This window comes from Cariama cristata, unplaced genomic scaffold (genome assembly GCF_000690535.1).
Source record: "Cariama cristata isolate BGI_N322 unplaced genomic scaffold, ASM69053v1 scaffold34264, whole genome shotgun sequence".
Lineage (NCBI taxonomy): Eukaryota > Metazoa > Chordata > Aves > Cariamiformes > Cariamidae > Cariama > Cariama cristata.
Genome location: NW_009614122.1, coordinates 37,722 through 51,413, shown reverse-complemented (window position 1 = coordinate 51,413; position 13,692 = coordinate 37,722). Strand labels below are relative to the sequence as shown.

The window sequence follows — 13,692 nt, the reverse complement described above, 5'->3', positions numbered from 1 at the left end:
GCCAACGCCTTGCTGTGTCCGACCGCTGTTCCTTCGTTGCCGGCAGATCTGCCAGGATGAATCTGTGTCTGACTACGCTCTGTCTCTGCTTGGGAGTGGCCTTCGGTGCTCCGAGAGTAGACTCCGATCTGGACAGCCACTGGCAGCTGTGGAAGTCGTGGCACAACAAGGACTACCATGAGGTGAGCGCCCGGGGTTACGTGCTCGGCAAACAGCGAGCGCACTCGGCTGGGCCCTGCCGGCTGAGTCACGTCTGCTTTGTTTTAATGATGGCTTGGTCTGTGCTTGGGAAGGATAATCCCTTACTTCCTAGCTCCTTCTCCTGTGTTTGTGCACTGACGTAGCTGTGCTGTAGTCTTTCGTTTTGTTACGAGGGTGGCAAAACGACTGTGTCTTAAACAGCGTTCAGACTTTCCATTTGAGCAGTCTACGTTTGCCCCAGTATACAAGCCATAACAAAACATATCATCGTGCAAGTGAACTTTGTTTGAACTGCTTCCTTGAAGTATTTTGTGTTCTGGCCCCTCAGAGAGAGGAAAGCTGGAGAAGAGTGGTGTGGGAGAAGAATCTGAAAATGATCGAACTCCATAATCTGGATCACACATTAGGAAAACACAGCTACAAGTTGGGAATGAACCAGTTTGGTGATATGGTATGTATAGAGGCATGAAACATACAGTTCTAAACAGTGGTGTGTAATAGATGGTGACTGCATGTCTTGAATTTTCTTCAGACAACTGAGGAGTTCAGACAGCTGATGAATGGCTATGCACACAAGAAGTCAGAAAGAAAGTATAGAGGATCCCTGTTTCTTGAGCCCAGCTTCCTGGAAGTGCCACGATCCGTAGACTGGAGAGAGAAGGGATATGTAACTCCAGTTAAAGACCAGGTATTCTCTGGTGGATTTTTAATCAGTTACAGGTCCAGTTTCCTGACTCCTGCCTCCATTTCCATAGAGGAAAAAAACCTGTAAACTTGTTTAATGAAGCTAGTGCAAGCTTACTAAATTAAGTTCCATTTTTATAAAACTGCTGTACACCTTTAGGATTTTTTGAGTTCTGTACTAAATATGTAAGAACTGAAAAGACTGTAGTATCTTCACTTGTACATCCTAGGAGTGTGAAGCTAAAGTTGGTCTTGTGGCTTTTGCATTTATCTTGTTTAGATCAGTGGTAAGGGAACTACATCTGTCCAGACTTGTAACTTGTGATTTCATTTCTTGCTTCAGGGTCAGTGTGGCTCTTGCTGGGCTTTCAGCACAACAGGAGCTCTTGAAGGGCAACACTTCAGAAAAACAGGCAGACTTGTTTCACTGAGTGAACAGAATCTGGTGGACTGCTCTCGCCCTGAAGGGAATCAAGGCTGCAATGGTGGTCTCATGGACCAGGCTTTCCAGTATGTGCAGGATAATGGGGGAATTGATTCAGAGGAATCCTACCCATACACTGCCAAGGTAAGTGTAATAGTTGAACTTGTATTGCAGGTGTCACACCTTTTGTGTGGACAAACAATGTGTTGGGAAACTCATACCTAGAAAGGAAAATGTCTAAGTAGTAGTCCGTACATCTGTTCTTCCTGTTGCATCTTTACTAAGAAAACTAGAATGACTGCTAGTCCTAGTAGGAATCACATACTGCACTGGGCTTTGAGGTCAAAATCTTACCAGACCAGTTGGAAAAAATAGAGCAAGTATTTTTATTCCTCCCCCTCATTGCTGCCCTCCTGTCAGATGTCATGCCTTATCCTGGTTGACACACCAAGCCAGGACCTAGCCCTTGTCAACAGTGCTACTTAGTTGTAGGCATGTAATTCAGTTTCCCATGGCTAAGCTATTGTGGAGTTGCTACCAGTAGAGCGGCTAATTCGGTTAGTGTGATTTGTTTTTAACAATAGTTGTTGGCAATGCCTTAAGTTCTACTTATGAACTAAATGTGCATAAATGCAGGTAGTGGGCGGACTTCTAAAATGCCTCTAATGATCCACAAAAAGTTAAACAGACATGAGAGGACAAAAGAGCAGTAGTAATTCGTGGTATCATTTGAGAGCCCATGGTTTGGGCTCTTCAGCACTTGGAGTTCTGCTCACTATAGAGTATTTCTCCTTGCAACTTACTTTGTGTTGACTGAATGGGCAATAGCAATGCCATTTGTTGTGAGCAACATAAAGTCTTTGTATTTGGGTTCCTGTTCACCTGCACTGCTGTAACCTCGAATTTTTCCTAATCTTGGCTCTTCCAGAGATCTCAGTTGGTTATAGGAAGTGCCTAACTTACTGAGTACAGAAAGTAAGCAACTAAGGTGTACCCTGTGTTCCTCTAGTTGGGAGGAGGCAACTTAAGTACTAATCTTACCACACAGGTAAGGGAGGGATGTGCTTACTTCAGTCTGTTTCAGTTTCACATGGCCTGACTTCCAAGTGGGGCCTTTCTCCTGAGGTGAATGCCTGCGTTGCCAACGGTTCAGGCTTCATTGTATATAAAAAAAAGATAATGTGAAGAAGGACAAAATACATGAATGCTGTATGGCTGTATGTAAGGTCACATGATACAAGTGACTAACTTACAAATCATTCTGTACAGTTTTTCAAACTATGACAGACTAAGATTGTGGATTTTAAGTGCTTGCTCAATGAACAGTTTCTGGATTGCTTTGTAATTAATGAATACTTGGCTATCTTTCAGTGCCCATTAATGCATTCTGGGCTTCTTTCCTCCCTGAAAAGAGATTGTTCCTGCCCACCAAAAGGCAGGATTCTAGGATGTGATGGTCCTTTGCATCCGAGTAAATCTTTCCTTTGGGGCCCTACTCTCCTTTGCTTTTTCTGTACCTTTGAGAAACTCAAAAGCAGCTTCTGTGTTCTCTCTGCTCATCTTTCACAGCACTGCTGAAGCAATTGAATCCTCCTCAGTCCCTTGTTTTCAAGGCAGGAAAGTCGCAGAATATCTGATAGTTCCTATGCTCACCTGTGTGTTAAGTAGAGAAATGTGTAATAACGAGAGCTTTCTTTATTTAGGATGATGAAGACTGTCGCTACAAGGCAGAGTACAATGCTGCTAATGACACTGGCTTTGTTGACATCCCTCAAGGACATGAAAGAGCTCTCATGAAAGCAGTAGCAGCTGTGGGTCCAGTGTCTGTTGCCATTGATGCAGGCCACTCTTCGTTCCAGTTCTATCAGTCAGGTGGGGATTTGTTAGCAACTTGCATGCAAAGAACTCTTTTTGGAATACTCGGTATTCATTACCCTTCAGTTTTGTAGGTGGAAAGAACCCTATGATCTTGTGACATAGGACATAATGATGAGTCCTTTTAATTCTAGTCCAAGTTCTTCACGCTTTGTACTCTTGCATATGTGTGTACTTGTCTCTCAGTTTCTGCCATGATACACTTCATTTATTACTCCTTTCTCCAACTCTGAAGAGGCTGTGCAACACTTAATTTGAAATACACAAAGCTCCCCGTGAGAGAAGGATTTCCTGCAGATGAGCATGTTCACATATGAACTTATGCCTCTGCAGGTATCTACTATGAACCAGACTGCAGCAGTGAAGACCTGGACCATGGTGTTCTGGTTGTAGGTTATGGCTTTGAGGGGGAAGATGTAGATGGGAAGAAATACTGGATTGTTAAGAACAGGTAAGATCTCTCTCTGTGCCTTGTACCCTTTGGGGTAGGGGAGAAGGGAAAGTAATTTGTCACTTGTAGTGGGAGGTGGGGAGACAACAGTAATTAAAATCTGCATGTGGAAAATCTGGAGGCTGTTCTCAGATTGCATTGTATGACAAAAGTTAAACCCAACTCATGTTGCCGGCATTCTAGTAAAGTAGGCCCAAAGCAGAAAACTCATTCTTTAGCTTTTCTGGTTAATTCAAGGGAGCTCAGTACTGGAACAGCCCATGAAGCCAGTAGATGTTAAAGTGGTGGAGCACAGGGGAACAGGAGGAAACCAGGTTGTGGGGGTGTAATGGACTTTTTTGGAAGCAGAGCACTATTCACTTGTGTGCAATAGGGTCACACTTAAACTTTAAAGATGGAGTTACCTCCTAGGTTGGAGGGAAAACAATAAATAAATGCCAAAGGGCACATCACATGAGCTTGTCTCATGTTCTCGGCATTACTGGGGCACCACCCTCAACTGCTGCTTACAGTTTTGGTCTTTCCTTAAAGCTGACTGGCAGCAGTGTCAGAGCTTCAGGCACCTGTAATGCAGGATTACACACCAAAGTCTCCACCTAGTGAGAAGATGGCTGTACCCTTTATTTCTGTGAGCTTGGGATGCCTCTTCTGTAACATGCTTTTAGTTGCTGGAAAGCACTTTAGTTTGACTGCAGCTGTCTTGGTTCTTCTCCACAAATGTGGAAGGCAGCAGTTTTCAATTTCTACCCTTGGGGTGGGGGCAGAATGAGTAAGTCTCTTCTGAATATGAAGACAAACCCTTCAATTCTCTTTTCAGCTGGGGTGAGAAGTGGGGTGACAAAGGATATATCTACATGGCCAAGGACAGGAAGAACCACTGTGGAATAGCAACAGCTGCTAGCTATCCACTTGTATAATTTGAAGACTGAACATTTCAGTGCAAAAGGGGATTTAAACTGAATGACCAAACCCATGTTCACACATGTGGTAGACTTGTATCCTTCAAAAGCTAACTTGATTTTTTTTAAACTTCTGATGTATGTTTTACATGGTGACATGCCACTTGTTATAAATTAATGTAAATGTTGGTATGTAAACAGCTTGTAATATTGCTGGCTTTTGACTGCTTAATCTAATAGATTCTTCTCTTTTTTTCCTTTTTTTTTAAATTGAAATGTGCCCAAAGGTTTACTTAAATAAACATTTTCATTCCAGTGTGTACAGATGACTTGGCTTTTTGTTCTGTGGTTTTTCCACTTGCAACTTTCATCAAACAGGAGTCCTAAGTCATACTACTAACTGAAGCCAATATGCATGCCTCTTTTCATCAGTTACTAAAATGCGATGCTGTCTGGGAATGGCTAACAGTTTTTTTATAAAAATGGAGTGTAGTATTTGTGACAACTTAAAATGGGGAGTGAAAAAATGTCTTTATCGGCTAAAGAAGTAGAAATGACTGAAAATCTGACCCTCATTCTTTGAAACTACTTGCTGCCCAGACTACGTCTGTAAGTGAATTTTGTCTTAGTCCTGCGACCCAGAGGTGAGAACTCTCGCTGATTCTTTGTACTTTATAACAAAGGTCTTTGCTCTTCATGTCTTGCATGCAGCATCTGATCTTCGCTTAGCTTTAATACCATCAGTGTTTTCTTATGGCACCTCAAAGTACTACATTTCCATAGTTAGAGCAGTTGTTTCTTTTTGAGTGTTATAGTATATAGCAGAAACACCAAAAGCACCTGGGCTGTTGAAAGAGAAAGCTTGTTTCTTGAGATATGTAGGACACTTAGTACTATCTTCACCCTACACTATCTTTGACTTGGGGGGGAAAGGAATGCTGTTTCTGTAGAAAGTGAAGTTGGGCCACTCGGTTAATCCTTGGATACTTGATGGCTGACTGAGCTGTGATGACTTATGCTGTGCTCTTCACCTCCTCTTCTGAGAGGACTTTTCTCCTCTGCAGGTATCTGTGCTGCTGAAACATGATCAGTACCTGTTGCATACTGTTGTTTCTGCAGAGGAGAGTGAAGTGGTAATACCAAAAATAGCTGGAGGGAAAGACTTGGGTTTTTGGTTGTGGACTTGCCCCCTCTTGCATTTGGGCTGGAGGGGAAGGAAGCTAGTTCTGAACTGGTGCTGGCTAAGCTGCAGACTTTATGGACTCATGGGTTCTTATGTACAGTATCCTTCCTGAGTATGACAGGGAACACTTGAACTAGAAGTTACAGAAGCTGAATTTCTTTATTGTAGATAAAATAACTACTGTTCAGTTGTGAGTCTGTCTGTGTGTTCCTTATAGATGAATTCTTTCAACCTGAATCTCCCTACAAGCTTTTTTTTTTCCCAAGGGAGAGCCTTCCTCAGCCCGGTGGCTATTTAACAAGCCACAGAGCAGAAATACCGGTTAGAATTTAGCTATTAAGTTGACTAGCTAAGCCTGTTATGGACAGCATCCATACTGCTTGGTGGAAGATATGGAAGAAATTAATATGGAGCTCAGCTGGTGGTCTTCTAAAGGCTTATATTCAGAAGGAAATGGCAATGGTCCGTGCATTCAAAATGGGAGGCAAGATCAAAATGCTGCTGGGGAAGTGACTGCATAAGCTCCTTATGCAGTAGCTGCTTTTCGTTCTTGCTTCTCCAGAACTGAGGGTAGACAGAGACCTGTGTCTCCTGAACACTTTCTAATCCTGGAAGCTGGCATTACTGTGAGCTTAGTAGCGCTTAAAGTGGTACTGGTTTTCTATATTGATTAAAACAAGAAGACTGAGAATATCCAGTGCAGGGTGAGACCAATACAAAGCCTGCTAGGACTTGAACTGCTGCAAAATTAGGCAGCAGGGAAAGGTGTTTGGTTACAAAGGTCAAGGTTAATACAAGCTCCTGGGAAAACAAGGTATTTTTTTATAAATAGGTGAGAAATGAAAAGGAAATGACTTTCCAAAGCATATGCACATAAATGGGAATGTAACTCACCAAAGAGGTATTAGACTCTGACTTTATTTCTAAAAAAAGCGTGATAATACAGCTATTTGTGTGCATTAAAACTTGCTGACTTCTGGCTGAACATCTTCTGGGTGGAATAATCAAGCAGGGGACAGGGTAAGTTAGGTCATGCAGATAACTCAATATTTACACAGTCTTCTTAAGTAACAGCTTCACCCAGAAGTGCCATATGTAACACCGTAAACATGAAAATTTTGTGTAAGTTGCAGTTAGGCACACTGGTAGAAATTTAAAACCTGTTACATTTCAAGAATTACATTAAACCTGGTTTTGTGATTTCACTGCAGTAGCCCAATCTTCTGTAGAGCTGTTTCATTTACTTTAGAAGTACTATTATAAAGTAGCAAATAATTTCCATAGTGGTATATGTCCTGTTGGGGAAAGTGTTGACTCTCTTCAGAGTTGTTCCTCTCTGAAGATACAGCAAATGCATGTTATGCATGCACACAGAAAGCTCCTGAGTTGTTCCCAGAAAAGCTATGGGTAATTAAAGTTCTTGACTGTGTTCCAATATTTTTTTTGCAGGCTTTTTTTGGTTTTATATGCCTGTTGGTAGCGCTGAAGTTGTATTTATTACAAGATGTATTATTTTTAAAAATACTGGAGCACATGTATTGTCAGTAAAACGTCCTGTCTAGACTGCTCTGTTTAGGCCCTGTCTAAATTACAGCTACTCTTGTTAATGGGGTCTTATGTCTATTTTATAATAAATAAGATTTATTTTCCAGTGGTCTTAAAATGTGATTTCTGCAACAGTTCGTGTTTCCATGCTAGTGTCTGTTGAAGAGCTACTGCCAAACATTTGTGAGTAAAAGAAACCCTGAAGACAGGTATTTGTAAAATACATACTGGGTTCTTTTTAAAATGCTGCTGCTTTGTTTCGTTCACTTATAGTTCTCACCACCTCCAGGAGATCCAAAACCTACTTCTGAGTGAAACCTAATAGCCTTTCCCAATGAAGTGATGCTGGGAAACACATGTTTTAGAAATACCAACATTTGTTGTCAGGTGTGGTGCTGCAGCTCTGATACCTGCTACCTTGCCTTCTGCAGTCCTTCTTGTTTGGGGGGAAGTGTTCAAAGGTGGAGCAAAGTCAGAGTGAGCTATTGCCCTCCCCTGCCACCTTCAGAAGACAGTTCCTGGTAAGGCTGGCTTTGTGAGGGCCTCCAGGGAAAGATTGTGGTTGGGCTGAGATCTGAGCAAGGAAGAGACGATTTTCCAGCCTGGTAAGGGTTGGCCGTATGCTTAGTGACATCTGATCCACTTTGGACATTCATCTGGAATTAACTTTGTGTTTCAAGTTCCTTGTCTATGTTAATGTGTGTTCCTCCAGGGCTAGGGTGGTTTAGGTGTGCTCTCCTGGCGTGCCACCAAAGGCCCTCTGAAGCTATTACAGCGGTTACTTTATGCATGTACTAGGGAAAATCGCAGTCTCACGAACCACCGTGGAAATATTATTAAATTCTAGTTTTAATGATGAAGTTGATTTTTTTTTTAATCACTAGTAAAAGCTTCCTGCACAGTGTGCATGCAGTGACATAAAACTGGTTAAAATAAATGCTGGGCAGGTAGACACTCACACCAGCTTAGGGTGTCTGGGAAGTTGATGCTGAAATGGGATATTGAGAACTCCCTGAGGCTGTAGCACACATCTTGGAACACACTTGCTTTTGCTTAAAATCCAAAATCCAAAAGTCAAATGAAATAAAGGTGGCTTGAGAGCTGCCAAGTCACAGGTGGTTTTTCCCACTTGCAAAGGAAGTAGGTCTCTAAGTGTATCTCTGTAATATCTCAGTTTGAGACTCATAACAAGTCACAGAAAAACCCTAGATAGGGCTGCCCACAGAAGTTCTCAAAACAGTTCATTGCTGTGTGTGCCAGTGACCAGTTCTGCTAGACACGTGTATGACCAAGCACATCCCACAATCTTTTACCATAACAGTACAGCAATGCGAGGATTGTGAATGCAAGTTCTTCTCAATAGCCCTCTTAACATTCCTTCTGCTCAGCCATGTTTACTGGTAATGCAGTTTGCTTCCCCATTCAAGCATGAAGCACTGGCTGACAGCAGGGTTTTTTTGGCATAGGAAATACATACTGAAAACATCACTGGTGATGTGAAATTGCATTGGCTTTTGGAGATTTGTGGTAATACTCTCCTGTAGTTGAAAGAAAATTCTGTTTATATAGAAATTACAATGCCTTGTGCAACAGTTAAGAATAAACACTGCTGCCTTTTTGCTATTAGTTGCTAGCTAGTCACAGGAAGAATTGAAGGGGACCTGTGTTTTCTGATTCAGTGCTGTTACGAGGGTTGATCACATTTCTCTCACAATATAATCGAGCATTTCAGAAGCAAACTTGTGGTCACAGGAAGTCCATCAGGAATTGTTATGAACTGTTATTTCAGTTGCAGTATTTCCAGACATTTCAACAAACTTTATAGTCCCATTTTGTTAGGCACTCTGTAAACCAAAAAGCAAGAGAACCTTCCTCCCCACCAAGTTTTTAATCTAAACTGCCACACTTCTGAGGAGTGGGAGAGGAAAAAAGCCCAATGCAGCAAGGCCACCTGCCCAAGGATGTGCAGCCGAGAGAAGGGGAGCTGCCTCCTTTGGCTTTCTTTTCTCCCAGTGCCGCTTCAACAGGGCTAAAAGGTAAACACCCCAATGCTTTTTCTTTTACTGAGTTTAAGTTTCAGATCTATGTTTGCCTTCGTGGCCCTTTCCCTTCCCTTTACCCTCACTGCTTTCCTTTCGTTTGAGCAGCCTCCTTTTTCTCTTCCTGTGCTGGAATAATAAATCATGCTGAGTTGTTAGGAGAAAATTGTCCATGCAGGAACAAAACAGGAAACCAGACAATCAAAAGGGCAAAACACAGATAGTGTGTCACCTGGTAAGTGGGCGCCGGGCACGCCGGTGACTCAGATTTAGGCTTTTTGCTGCACGTGATGACGAGGCTGGTGATGCTGCAGCTGGGTGTGGGGAGAAGTTGACTTCTTTCTTTCCTGGGCATGTGCTGACGGTGCATTTGAGTGCAATGCTGGATTGATGAGACATCACAAATGGTGGTGCCTAGGGCTGGGATTAGGCTGGCCTCTCACACTCAGCCCGAGCACAGCTGACCGGGTAATTGAGCGGGTGTATTATCTCCTCCACAGAGGCATCTCTTCAAAAGTGATAAAGTATTCACCAGGTGATCTGCTCAGCAGCTGACAAGAATGCTTAGGCCAAGCTCTGTTTATCGAGTACTTAGCTGTCCTGGCCAACACCCTCTGCAAGCTGGGTTGCCAAACTCCCTTCATCGATCGTAGTGGCCAGGACTGCAAAAGCTGCTACCAGAAACCTGCTTGGCTCCTGGTGAACAGGATCCTGCAAAACCATGATGTGAGTCAGTGCAGCGGGTGAGAGTACCCCCCTCCCCCAGGGCAGATCTCAGTGGTAAAGCCTATCTGTTGCCTATCTCCATGAAGTATTAAAATTAGTTCAGTGGAATCAGCTCACATGCTTGGTTTGAGGTTTTCATCTTTCTGTTTTCTGAAACCACATCTGTATTTGCAGAAAGCTAGGAACAAAACCTGGAAGTGTTTTCAGTAGCAATGCATGGGGTTTGTATTGTCCATGATGATATGAAGCCTGAATGGTAGGGACTGTCTCCTTGAAACTTCTGGGGCTCTGCACCTCTGGGTAACTGTGTGCAGATCCTCTATCTCTGTGTTCATTTTGTTCCCTGCTTCACCCACGTTTGAGCCTTTGATATCTCTGGAAAATAGATACATTTATCTTAGCAGTCCTGCAGGAGTTAATGATTTTGTCATCTTTCATTTTCTTAATCCCTCTCTTCTGTTCTGTAGGCACCAACCACCCTTTTCTCACTATGAGCCTAACTGGGCAGTATAATCTATGTAAACTAGGAGCTCTTTCATGTTTTCTGTTTGTAATTAGCCTGAAGTACACTGCTTCCATTTTATAAATGAAAAGGAGTCTTGCCTGATTTTTCCAGAAACATCAGTTGGCTTTATTAAAAGAAGAACAAAACTCCCTGTGTGTACATTTTGTGGAAAACAGAATAAAGTACCAACTTTTGATACAAATGCCCAAAGACACATTTGAGCCGACATTTCAAAGAGCATCTCCATTTCAGCTGCCTTGTTTTCTCAGGGAAGGGTGAGCTGCCGCTGCAGAGGGTCCAGGACCGGCTCGGTGCTGCGCGGGGCAGGGGCAGGGGCAGGCTGGGCGCTGCGAGGCCGGTGGGGAGCCTGCCAGCCCCAACCTGTTCTCTGATCCCCCATCTTGTGATTGCAGTCACAAGGCCAGCTCTCTGCGTCTGGCTCTTCAGACTGATTTAATTTCCAGACAAAGTAATTAGTGAACAACTGCTTATTTGTTAGAGGCTGGTGGGGTGTCTGTGTTTTCTTGTGTTACCGGATACCACCTGGTTTAGGTAGTTTGCTTTTATAGGTGCAAAGGTGCCCTGGAATTAGAAATAAGAATTAGGTTTGCCAACAAGTTAGAAACCAGTGCTCTAAGAACAGTCATGTTTGTTATATACCTCGTACAACGCAACTAGTATACTTTCCTTTCCATGTTCTTCTCCAAAAGTAATAGGAAATGAAGCTGGCGGTTTATACATAATTTTATGTCAAGAAGCCATTAAATACTGATACAAAGACACATGTGTGAGCTAATATTTAAACGCATGTCTGTTCCTTTGTGTACGTGATGTTTCCATGTATTTTCAATTTTTTATCATGCTGATGAGTATCTGAGGAATAATATCAGGTGTCACCTTCCTCTACAAGTGGAGGCAGAGTCAGAGCACCTTTCTTGTCAGCGCTGGTCCACACCAGCTTCCCTGCTCCTCCTGGCAGCATTGATGGCAGCTCATGGTGCATCCCCGTTCTCACTTCTCCAACCACTAAATACGGTCTCTGGATTCTTAAAAAAAAAAAAAAAAGATGCTACGTCTTGTTCTCCCAGTGTCTGGATGCCCTCAGACACCCTGGCAGCTGACCGTGAAGAGAAGTTGTGGCCAAGTATTACAAGGGTTTCATAGGTGGTGATCCTCCACCACAGATGCCCTGCGGTTTGTGTCGGAGAGCTCTGGACAAATGGTCTGAACTGGTATTGCATTGGGAAGGGAAACTAAACTCCATCCTGAGGGTTTAAGAAGGACTCTTTAGAGCAGTCTGGTTGCAGGGTTGTGCTAGATGTAGCAGAGAACATGTAAGTATTTAGGAAAACTGTGTAGGTGTGGTAGGTCAAAGTGGGACTCTGGCGAAGAAAACCCACAGTTCACACCAAAGAAAGTCGCTGCTTTCTTAAGCTGCATTTGAGGTTTGCATGGCTTGTTATACAGGCAAGATACTGTTCTCTTTGTAGATACCAGCTGCCCCACAGCCCACAAACTGTGAGCGTTATCATTTAAACATCCACAAGCAGCTGAACAGCAGTCGTTTGTCAGACCCGTGACCCAGCGCTAGCTCCTCCGCTAACAGGTGCTTCTCGTGCAAACTTAGCAAAAAAAAAAATCATGGGAAGGCTAGCAGCTGTGATTATATGCAGATTTTTCTGTGAAATCATGCTCAAATGAAGGCAACCTGGGTGCCATTATGCTGGCAGTAGGGCACTGAATGACTGACAAGTTGCAGTACGCAGATATACAGAGTTTTACTGCCAGCACAGGAGCACAGATCTTAGTCACGAGAGTGTGCGTACCCGCTGCAACACAAACTTTCTTTCAGCATTTCCCTAAAAAGTGGTTGTTTTTAGAGGCCCTGTGGTTACACTAGGGAGTACCGAGTCCCTGTTCTTGCTCTATCCTTAATAATCTCGCTTGGCCCCTTGGAAACAGGACCAAGTTACAAGTGATCTTTCTTCTGATGCAGTACTGGTATTGTTAGCTTACTAGACTAGCCTCGAATTATGCTTGGTTTAGGTTTCTGATTTTAAAAATGCAATAGAGTTTCTCAATAAATTGGTAACGTCAACAACTATTTGTGTTCTTATATGGAGATTGTGGGAGAGAGAGAGTGACTATATATGTATAAAATATATGTATAAACATATACATATGCACACATACACTGTGTGCATATTTTGTTTGCAGGAAAATGGCTTTACTAGCTTTCGCAGTCAGAGTGCACAATTGCATTCTCCAGTATAAAGCTGGCTATTGCCTAAACCCTCACAGTTTTTTCTGCTTCCTCTTTATTCTCCAGGATTTAAGAGTTGCTTGTGTTTTGCTGTTAATAGCAGAGATTCGGGAAGCACATGAGGAGGAAAACAATAAATAAGTACATGCTGTACTTGCTGATCCTGGGCAGTTGTCACTGTTACAGCTTTCAAGAGTGCCAGATAAAGACTTGCAGAAAGGGTGCTTTGATACCTGAAGCAGTGCTGAAATCACATCCTCACCCCTGGGATAACAGTACCTAAGTGTAAATACATGTCCTGTATAATTTTGTCTGTCTGCCTTTATTCAGCCTCCCTCTTCTTTATGAATAATAAAACATAGTTGTAAGTTTAAAAATAACCATTGGAGTTTCTTGGCAGGAGTATTTTTAACTCCTAACTATGTCCTAATGTAATTCACAGAGTGTTCTTAATAAAGTCTTGTACCAGCATGGCTGGGGGTGTGGAGCAGGGGTGAAAATAAGCAGATGGAGCAGGAGTTGTTTGCGGCAAGATGATTGCCAAAAGAAATGTCCATATAAATGAGTCATGAAGGTTATAAAGGTATTAGGATGTCTAACACTTAAAGCGACCTAAAGCCCAGTTTTCACACCCTTGTCACTTAACATGCTCACACATTTCTTTTAATTAATATTTTTTGCTCTCACTGGTCAATGAATACCTGCTAGTTTCAGAGCTGATCCCCGATCTGCTTAGGCAGTGTCAAGTCTGAGAGGTGGCACTAGGGCAGCAAGAGGATGGATGTGCAGGAGGTGGCTGGGAACGGCAGTGTAAGGTGTATGAAAGGGCAAGCTTCAGTCTGAAATAAGAACCTTTCCAAGTAAGAGAAGATGGAGGTTTAACAGGGGCTTAGTGCC

At 42.8% G+C, this 13,692-nt stretch overlaps 1 protein-coding gene across 1 annotated transcript; it reads left to right on the top strand.

Moving 5' to 3' along the window:
- Positions 1-32: 32 nt before the first annotated feature.
- On the top strand, positions 33-4,860 carry LOC104156317 (cathepsin L1). Its single transcript, XM_009699292.1, has 7 exons — positions 33-182; positions 530-652; positions 734-889; positions 1,229-1,453; positions 3,013-3,181; positions 3,518-3,635; positions 4,453-4,860. Exons 1-7 carry the CDS (start codon positions 57-59, stop codon positions 4,550-4,552), a joined length of 1,017 nt encoding a protein of 338 aa, XP_009697594.1. The 5' UTR covers positions 33-56; the 3' UTR covers positions 4,553-4,860.
- The last annotated feature ends 8,832 nt before the right edge of the window (positions 4,861-13,692 follow it).

Bases quoted from the DNA above. Each gene is read 5' to 3' on its own strand.
- LOC104156317 (XM_009699292.1), top strand. From the start codon at position 57: ATGAATCTGTGTCTGACTACGCTCTGTCTCTGCTTGGGAGTGGCCTTC. The intron at 1,454-3,012 runs GTAAGTGTAATA...TTCTTTATTTAG, and splicing joins CCTACCCATACACTGCCAAG to GATGATGAAGACTGTCGCTA. The intron at 3,182-3,517 runs GTGGGGATTTGT...ATGCCTCTGCAG, and splicing joins GTTCCAGTTCTATCAGTCAG to GTATCTACTATGAACCAGAC.